A 9,306-nucleotide genomic window follows, 5' to 3' on the forward strand; every position below is an offset into this window, starting at 1 on the left:
AAACCTTATGTTCTTTCGATGCCTTTGGCTTCTTTGATTTAGTGATTAAGCTACCACTACCTATATGTTTGCTTCAACAACGTTCTAGCTTGCACATTCTGATCACAATGGAATTCAGGTGGACCAGGGTTTGGAACTCTAGAAAAATATATATGCATACTGTTAACATAAATGCCGCAGGCAATGTAACAAAAATACCCCTTCTTTGCCCATTGTTTCAGCAACAGGATTACCAAACAAGCAATCAGAGATAATCATGTCTCATCATAAAATAGAGACATTGAAATAAAGCGCCTGTGAGCATCTATAGTTCTGAGAAATTAGTAATAACAGACCGAAACATGAAGTGAAAATAAGAGCATGCTCAGTTCAAAAGTAACTGAAATTGATCACAACATCCAGTTGCCAGGGTAACCTATTAGCAATCTGTAGACTGCAGATGACTGATTGTGGATGGATGAGCACGCTTCTTTGGACAGATGCACATACCCCCCACACTGAAACACACGCAGATTCTGCTACATGATTGTGGCCGCAAGAAGGCAACCTAAACAGAACTCTTTTAAGTTACAACTGGCTAAGCACTACAGCGACTTACAAGAAAATTCAGCTATAGCCAAGTCAAGGTTCCACAGCTACTAATCAAAAACCAAAGAAACCAAGCTCCGTCGCCCTTTCCTTCTCGAAGGTTTCAAAGTATTGGTATATGATTGTCACAGCGAGCAGAATACCAGTTCCTGAACCAATCGCACCCATGAAATCAGCCAGGACAGTCAATGCACCAATGCATACTCCACCAAATGCAGCAGCAGTGGGGATGTAACGGTTCAGTTCCTTCTGCAAGTTTGACTCACGATGGCCTGGCATCACCATTTGTTGTTCCTGTAGAATATCCAGTGTCCGAAGATTACAGGTAATTGTTGGAGTAGTGAGTTTGCATATAAGAGAGGCAAATATAAACAGTAGCTCAACGCATTAAGTAAACTGCTCCACACCAAATCTTCAACTGATAGGCATGTGGAAATTCATTAAGATATACCATATCCCATTAGAAAGATTATGTGTGTTCCTCTCAACCAAGAACATGTTCCATCTCAGGTTTCATAATAGTACACTGATTCAAGAACCAGAAAATGTAGTACGGTATTGTAGAAGAATAGGGTTTGGGGCAATTGGCCACACCTCAATGTGAGGGGGGCGCCTTCTATTATATGGCCGGCTGGCCTTGCTTTACAAGGCAGGGGGTAATCTCCCTGATTTACATCAGCTAACTATAGCAACTGATCCCTGATTTACAGCTGCTAATTATGTCTATGATATCCATAATTAGCAGGGGATATTCTATTTCCTAACACCCGCCCGCAGTCGCAGCGGGAGGCTCCCGGACGCAAAGACTGGATCGAAAGTCTAGAAACAATGCCGTCGGAAGCCCTTTAGTCATGATGTCGGCGAACTGATGAGAAGAGGGCACATGGAGTACCCGAATCGCACCAAGGGCCACCTTCTCGCGGACGAAGTGTATGTCGATCTCGATGTGCTTCGTTCGCTTGTGGTGGACGGGATTGGCCGTCATGTAGATGGCGCTGACATTGTCACAGAAGACAACAGTGGCAGAGGGTAGCTGTAGGTGGAGCTCCTGGAGGAGCTGTCGGAGCCAACAGCATTCGGCCACCACATGGGCCACAGCACGATACTCCGCCTCGGCGCTGGAACGTGACACTGTGGTTTGGCGTTTGGAGGACCAGGAGACCAGAGTGTCACCGAGGTATACACAGTAGCCGGAGGTAGAGCGTCGGGAGTCAGGACAGCCTGCCCAGTCGGCGTCGGAGTAAGCCGTCAGCTTGTCAACGGGCCCGGCGCCGATGTGTAGACCCGAGGAGAGGGTGCCCTTCACATAGCGCAGGATGCGTTTGATCAGCGCACGGTGCGGCTCTCGGGGAGCGTGCATGAAGAGACACACCTGCTGGACGGCATAAGCCAGGTCAGGACGAGTCAGAGTGTAGTACTGGAGCGCCCCAGCCAGGCTCCTATACTCGGAGGCGTCCTTCTCTGACAGTAGGTCCCCGTTATGTGCGGAGAGCTTGGCCTGAGTGTCAACAGGTGTCGCCGTAGGATGACACTCAGCCATGCCCGCACGCTGAAGGAGATCGACGGCGTACTGGCGCTGAGACAGGAATAGGCCGTCGGAGGAGCGTGTGACGGCGATGCCGAGGAAGTGATGAAGCTTGCCAAGATCCGTCATGGCGAATTCAGAGCTCAGCTGGGCCGTGATGCACTGAAGGAGAGCTGTGGATGAGGCGGTGAGGACGATGTCGTCGACGTACAGCAGTAGGTAGGCGAGGTGCGTCCCCTCTTGGAGAACAAAGAGGGACGCGTCGGAGGCGGAGGCGACAAAGCCGAGCTGCCGGACGAAGGTGGAGAAGCGCTGGTGCCAGGCCCGCGGAGCCTGCTTCAGTCCGTACAAGGACTTCTGCAGGAGGCAGACGCTGTCGGGGGCGCCAGGGTCGACGAAGCCTGGTGGCTGCTGGCAGTAGACAGTCTCCTCGAGATGACCGTGAAGGAAAGCATTCTTCACGTCCAACTGGTGGATCGGCCAGGCGCGAGATGCGGCGATGCTGAGGACGGTCCGAATGGTGGCCGGTTTGACCACCGGGCTGAAGGTCTCGTCGTAGTCGATGCCCTCGCGCTGAGAGAAACCGCGGACCACCCAGCGAGCTTTGTGGCGGGCAAGAGATCCATCGGCGTGGAACTTGTGTCGGAAGAGCCATTTTCCCGTCACGATGTTGGCACCGGGGGGACGCGGGACGAGTTGCCAGGTGTTGTTGTTGACAAGAGCCTGGTACTCATCCGTCATCGCTGCGCGCCAGTTGGCATCGGCCAACGCGCTGCGATAGTTCGTCGGGAGAGGCGAGGTCGAGGATGATGTGGCCGTCAGCCCTTCATAGCTGACGCGAGGGATGACACCAGTCATGGTGCGCGTGACCCGCGGCGGAGGTGGCGGTGTTGTCGAAGGCGCGGGTGGCGCCGGTGCAACCGGAGGCGGTGCCGGCGCAACTGGAGGCGCCGGGGCAGCCGGTGACGGGGCAGGGGCGGACGCCGCGCGGGGGCGTCGGACGTAGACCCGTGGAAAGGGAACCACAGGAGGGCGCCCGCCCGGTGCCGGAGAAGCTGATCCGGCTGCTGTTGATGTAGGTGCGGCGTCGGTGTGCGGCTGCTCGACATCCGAGATGGATGGAGCGACCACGGGCGTCGAGGGAGGAGTTCCACCTGCAATAACAGTAGGACAGGGCACCGAAACCATATCGTCGTCTAAGAGGAAATCTAGGGAGGTGGGGGATGGGGCGGCTGGGGTTGCTGTAAAGGGAAACGTTGACTCGTCGAAGATGACATGACGGGAGATGATTATGCGACGGGTCGAGAGGTCGAGGCAGCGGTACCCTTTGTGAGAGGGTGGATATCCAAGGAAGACGCATGCCGCGGAGCGAGGTGCGAGCTTGTGTTTGGAAGTGGCCTGCAGATTTGGGTAACAGAGGCACCCAAAGACACGCATATGGTTGTAGGTGGGTGGCTGTTTATGCAGGCGAGTGAAGGGAACGGCATGCTGGATGGAAGAGGATGGACGTCGGTTAAGTAGGTAGCATGCTGTCAGGAGGGCCTCGGCCCAGTAGGTGGGTGGCAGGGAGGCATGGAGGAGCATGGTGCGAACGGAATTATTGAGGGTGCGGATTATACGTTCGGCCTTGCCGTTTTGGGGGGGATGTGTAGGGGCAGGAGAGGCGGAGGTCAGTGCCGCGAGCGGCAAGGAATTGGGTGGTGGTGGTGTTAAGGAATTCAGTGCCATTATCAGCCTGAACACATTTGATAGGTAGGCTGAACTGAGTTTGGGCGAGGGCAGCGAGCTCAACTAAATGTTGGTGAACATCGGACTTTTTGCGGAGAGGAAAAACCCAACAAAAATGACTGTAATCATCCAGACACACCAAATAGTAGGAAAAACCAGACAGACTGTTGATAGGTGATGTCCATACGTCACAGTGAACGAGTTCAAAGGGCGCATGAGTTGTGGAATGCGAAGAACTGAAAGGTAGACGTGTGTGCTTGCCTAACTGACATGAATGGCAGAGGGAGCGATCTACTGTTTTACAGGCAACAGCATGAATTTTATTAAGGTGCGCTAAGGCAGCAGGTGATGGATGACCGAGACGTTGATGCCATAGGGTCGACGAAGCAGCCAAGAGGGCGACAGGGGTGGAGACGGGCATGGTGTAGAGGTCCCCGTCGCTGTTACAGCGGAGAGTCACGCGTCCCGTTCGGAGATCCTTGATAGAAAAACCATGAGCGTCAAATTCAAATGAACAGCTATTGTCGCGAGTGAATTGACGAACAGAGAGCAGGTTACGAACTATAGATGGTGCGACAAGAATATTTTTAAGAATAAAATTAGATGTGGGAGTGGGTAGGACGGAGTGACCTCTAGACGTGACTGGAATGGTAGTGCCATTACCTACTGTTATTGAGGAGATGGAAGGGGGTAGGTGCTGGGTAATCATACCATCCGAGGACGTCATATGTGTTGAGGCGCCGGAATCGACGACCCAGGGTGAGGTGCCCTGCATGTTCATGGCCTGTAGGGTGACGATGAGGCCGGCTGCATCCCAGGTGGAGCTGCTGGAGTTGCCGGAGGTTGCCGCAGGAGCGAAGGCTGTGTGTGCCTGGGGAGCAGGCCCGAGGAGGCCCTGCTGGCGCCCAGACTGGGCGTTGGGGCCACCAGACCCGCCGAAGCCACTATGGCGGCGTTGTCCAGGAGGGGTGACCCGCTCACCAAGAGCCACGCGTTCGCCGGTCCAGGGGTTAAAGCCCCAGGGTAGGCGCCGGTTGGGGTTGTGGCCGCCAGAGGTGGAGGGCTGCTGGCCGCCCTTCTTGCTGTTGGGGCGCCGGTTGTCCTGCTGCTGCTGCTGCTGGCCAGCAGCAGGAAAGGAGGCAGCAGTGAAGAGCGCCGAGGCAGCACGTACCTTCTCGTCATTCTGCAGCCGCAGTTCCTTGAGGAGAAGCTGATGGCGAGCGGAGGAGAAGGTGAGGGGCTGTTGCCCGGCGATGTTGTCGGCGACCGTAGAGTAGACCTCGTTGAGGCCGCGCAGAAGGTTGAGGACGAGGGTGCTCTCGAGGACGGTCTGGCCAACGTCACGCAGTTCGTCGGCCTTCGCCTTCATGCGGACGCAGTAGTCGTCGATGGAGGAGTCCCCTTGAATCATCGAGTGGAACTCGTGATTGAGGAAGATGGCACGAGGCGCTTTGTTCGCCTGGAACACGTCGTCGATGGCCTGCCACAGCGCGCATGCCGTCTGCTGAGTGTTGGTCATGGCGAGGTTGAGGACTGAGTCGGAGGCGGTGCTGTACATCCATCCGCGGACGCAGAAGTCAGCCTGCTGCCATGCTTCGTCGGTGGGGCGCGCAGGGGAGGCAGCGTCGAGGTGTTGCAGTAGGCCAAACTTCCCGCACATGGCGCGGAAAGCCATCGACCACTTGGTGAAGTTGGAGGGCTTCAACTCGAGGACCATGGGGACGTGCAGCTTGACATTGATAGTGGCAAAGGGGCAGATGGTCGGGGCAGAAGTAGCCCCTAGGGTGCCGCTGGTGGCAGAGGTGAGGTCTGAGGCAGTTCCCATGGGAAGAGAAGGAGGAGGGGCGGCGTGGGAGGTGGGAAATCAGATCAAGGCCTGGTTCTCTGATACCATGTAGAAGAATAGGGTTTGGGGCAATTGGCCACACCTCAATGTGAGGGGGGCGCCTTCTATTATATGGCCGGCTGGCCTTGCTTTACAAGGCAGGGGGTAATCTCCCTGATTTACATCAGCTAACTATAGCAACTGATCCCTGATTTACAGCTGCTAATTATGTCTATGATATCCATAATTAGCAGGGGATATTCTATTTCCTAACAGGTATCATATACAAAACACGCAAAGATCTGACACTGAGACATCAAATGTTAATGTGTTGTTCGTAGTGATGCTATTAGTGTACTCATACTGGCATCTAAATTTATCAATCATATAATGCTTTGAATATAGACAACAATTTATGATAAAACTACCTCAGCCTGGCAGATGAAATTTTACATAAAAATATGTGTATAATTGTTTGTACCTTGAGCTGCTTAGCAACATCCTTTGCTGATGAACCAGAAACTTCAATCCACGTCTTTGAGAACAGAGCGCAAGCTGACAGCATGAAGACCACATAAAACAGTGCATGGAATGGATTTGCAAGGACATCAGCCAAACTGCATTGTTTCCAATGTGCTATTGTTAGTCAAAAGAACGATCAATTATTTCTGGAATAACAAAAACAACAAAAACGATCATCATGACAAAAAGGCCTCCCCATTGAAGGAACTGATTTTCACCTTGATGGGGCAGTTACATAGTAAGCAAGACCACCAACAGGAACAGAATGGCCAGAGTACTCAGACTCCTTCCACTTCCCAAGAAGGTTAACAAGGAAATTTCCACTGTACTTCCTGTAGAGAAGCTGTGATAGCAATAAAATACATTAGCACTTACACATACAAAAGATATAACTTACTACAGCATTGGAAATGAGATGTGTACCTGGGATATGAAATAGAGGTTGGTAATCAGTGCAGAGTGCAGAATGATGGGCATGTTTGAAGTGTAGAACAGCTTAATTGGATATGATCCTTGCTGCCCACGAGCATTCTTTGATCTCACTGGAAGCACAACACGGAAGCCTTGGAAATAGATGACTATGAGGAAGACCAAGACAGTGGCAAGCAAATTGGTCACATTTGGAAGGTTCTGGCGGTAGAAAGCCTCACGAAGAGCACGGACTTTATCAGTTCTCGTAATCAACAGATGGAACAGTGCAATGACAGCCCCTTCAAATTCAGCACCACGGCCACTGTTGATGGTTGTGGGGCTAAATGCCTTCCAGATGATATTCTCACTACAAGAAAGCAGTCATATTATAAGCTTAAGTGCAACAGAACAGCACATCAATAAAAGGATTAAGTTCAATGTGCTTACCAGATATTAGTAGCAATGAACAGAGAAATGCCAGATCCCAAACCATAACCTTTCTGGAGAAGTTCATCCAGACAGATGACAATGATGCCAGCAAAGAAAAGCTGAAGTATAATGAGAATAGCATTCCCTGTTCCAAGTTGGCTTACACTGCCATACATTCCAGACAGGACATATGCCACTGCTTCCCCAATAGCGATCAGGATACCAAGCAACTTTTGTGCACCATTCCTGAGTAATAAATAAAGAAATATATATAATAAATACAAATTAGAAGGTTTATAATCTACTTTGGCAGACTATGATAGAGAAATGCTACAGAAAGACTATGGACGAAATAACCAACAACAATTAGAATTGTGAGAAATGTGAGAAATTGAAGGTTACATCATTTTTAGTAAGACGACACTTACAGCAGAGCACGATCCTCTCTCACACTGTTGTCAACTTCAATGATCTTCGATCCGACAAGAAGTTGCATTACCATCCCAGAGGTCACAATTGGAGTAATACCCAACTCCATCACAGTGCCACGGTTTGATGCGAGGATAACACGCATCCAGTAGAAAGGATCAGCCCCAGTAGTCGAATGAATGCCATAGAGTGGGAGCTGGCTGCACACCAGGAAAATGAAGAGAGAAATAACGGTGTAGATAACTTTTTCTCTGAATGGTATTTTCCTATCCGCACTCTGCACCTCTGGCAAGAAAGCCAGAAAGGGCCTGACCAGATGCAGTACCCTGAAGCCGCCAGCCATCTTCCTGTAATCAGGAAAAAAGAAGTTGGTAAAAGTTTTTCGTAATACAATGACAAAGTTTTGCATGCTCCAATGACAATGATTAGTATGACCATACAGTTTATTATGGCTAACAAGTTTACTATGCACCAGTTTGACCTTAACATAAATGTGAGCCTATCCAGTCTAGTATAGAACAACCTTCTGTATACAGATATTTCCTTCTCGGGAAGGCACAGATAGGACATGAGTTCAGTTTTCAGTCGAATAGAATGCTCAGAAAGCAAAACAAGATTTGTCATGTGCATCAAGATTTGTCTGAAGCCACACAAGCTTAGAGAAGGATACAGACGATCTGCAAATATCTATAATAATTTCCGTGCCTACCTAACAAACTGCACGAATGGATCGACATGCCGTCTATTAGCTCAGATCCAATTAGCTCGGATGCAAACAATTTTAGCTGACTCTTAGCATGACAAAACCATCGTCACGTCTGTTGCATCGGTTTTGCTCGCTCGATCCCCCGGGTGAAACCAACCATCCCTAAAAATAAAGCACGAATCCAGACCCTAAACATCGACGCCGTCCTCGTACCCATCAGAAACCGCCACGGATCTCAGCAATCTTACACCCCCCTGAATCTGAAACCCGTCGACAGCCCAGATCCACACCGTGAGGAGGGGTAGGGAGAAGGAGCGGGCAGATTTACCTGGCCGACGACAACCAGAGCCCGTCGCCTGGGAGGGCAGAAGCTTCGCCGCAGCAGGCGCTGGCGACGGCGTTAACGCCTAGGCGGAGGAGAGGAGGAGATGAGAGGAGAGAGAGGACGAGGACGCGAACAGCGGTGGGGTTTTAAGGGAGGCGGAGCTGGGAACGGGGACACGGCGCGAGCCTCTCGCTGAAGGTGGGGCCGCGCGGGGTCGGATGGCGCCGCGGCCCATCCGATCTGGAACGGGCGGCCGCGATGCGCTCCCGTGACGTGGAGGGGGTAACGGAATGGTAGCGTTTCGCGTCGACCGCACGGCACGGCCTCACGTGCCTAGCCAAGACACTGCTTGGCGGGTCCGGGATGACGTCGCCGATCCAGCCCGTTCGGACAGAAGAAAAAGGTTTGCGGATGAGTCCGCAATAAATGCTTTCGAGTTTTCCAGATGGTTAGGCATTTTCTGTTCTCTATTCTGTATTACTACTCCGCTACTCTCGGGTTCTAAATATATATCGTTTTCGCTTCTTAAAAAATAACTTTAACTAAATATATATTAAAAAATATTAATATTTATAATATATAATTAGTATCATTGATATATATTTAAATCTAGTTTTTTAATAAATTTATTTAAAGATAAAAATATAACATATATTTTTTATAAATTAAATTAAAATTATTGGTACGTAAACTATGGCGACTCAACATTTAGGGACTGAGGCAGTACTTCACGCGGCACATCATGGCACGTCAGTGTGAAACGTGAGGGAATACCGCGTCAAAATTTTCTGACATCAGTCTCCTTCGGAGTGAGAAGA

The 9,306-nt window shown here is 50.7% G+C and overlaps 1 protein-coding gene across 1 annotated transcript; it reads right to left on the reverse strand.

Moving 5' to 3' along the window:
* Positions 1–261: 261 nt before the first annotated feature.
* Positions 262–8,415, reverse strand: LOC136535519 (uncharacterized). Its single transcript, XM_066527790.1, has 7 exons — positions 8,274–8,415; positions 7,457–7,804; positions 7,047–7,274; positions 6,612–6,966; positions 6,407–6,531; positions 6,148–6,283; positions 262–882 (listed from the first exon to the last, which is right to left on the reverse strand). Exons 1-7 carry the CDS (start codon positions 8,378–8,380, stop codon positions 643–645), a joined length of 1,539 nt encoding a protein of 512 aa, XP_066383887.1. The 5' UTR covers positions 8,381–8,415; the 3' UTR covers positions 262–642.
* Between the last annotated feature and the right edge of the window lie 891 nt (positions 8,416–9,306).

This window comes from Miscanthus floridulus, chromosome 2 (assembly GCF_019320115.1).
Source record: "Miscanthus floridulus cultivar M001 chromosome 2, ASM1932011v1, whole genome shotgun sequence".
Lineage (NCBI taxonomy): Eukaryota > Viridiplantae > Streptophyta > Magnoliopsida > Poales > Poaceae > Miscanthus > Miscanthus floridulus.

What these genes read in the sequence shown, in the direction of transcription:
- LOC136535519 (XM_066527790.1), bottom strand. Translation starts at nt 8,380, where the DNA reads ATGGGTACGAGGACGGCGTCGATGTTTAGGGTCTGGATTCGTGCTTTA. An exon ending in TATGTAACTGCCCCATCAAG is followed by an intron (nt 6,284 to 6,406) that starts GTGAAAATCAGT and finishes GAAACAATGCAG; the next exon opens with TTTGGCTGATGTCCTTGCAA. An exon ending in ATGTTGCTAAGCAGCTCAAG is followed by an intron (nt 883 to 6,147) that starts GTACAAACAATT and finishes GATATTCTACAG; the next exon opens with GAACAACAAATGGTGATGCC.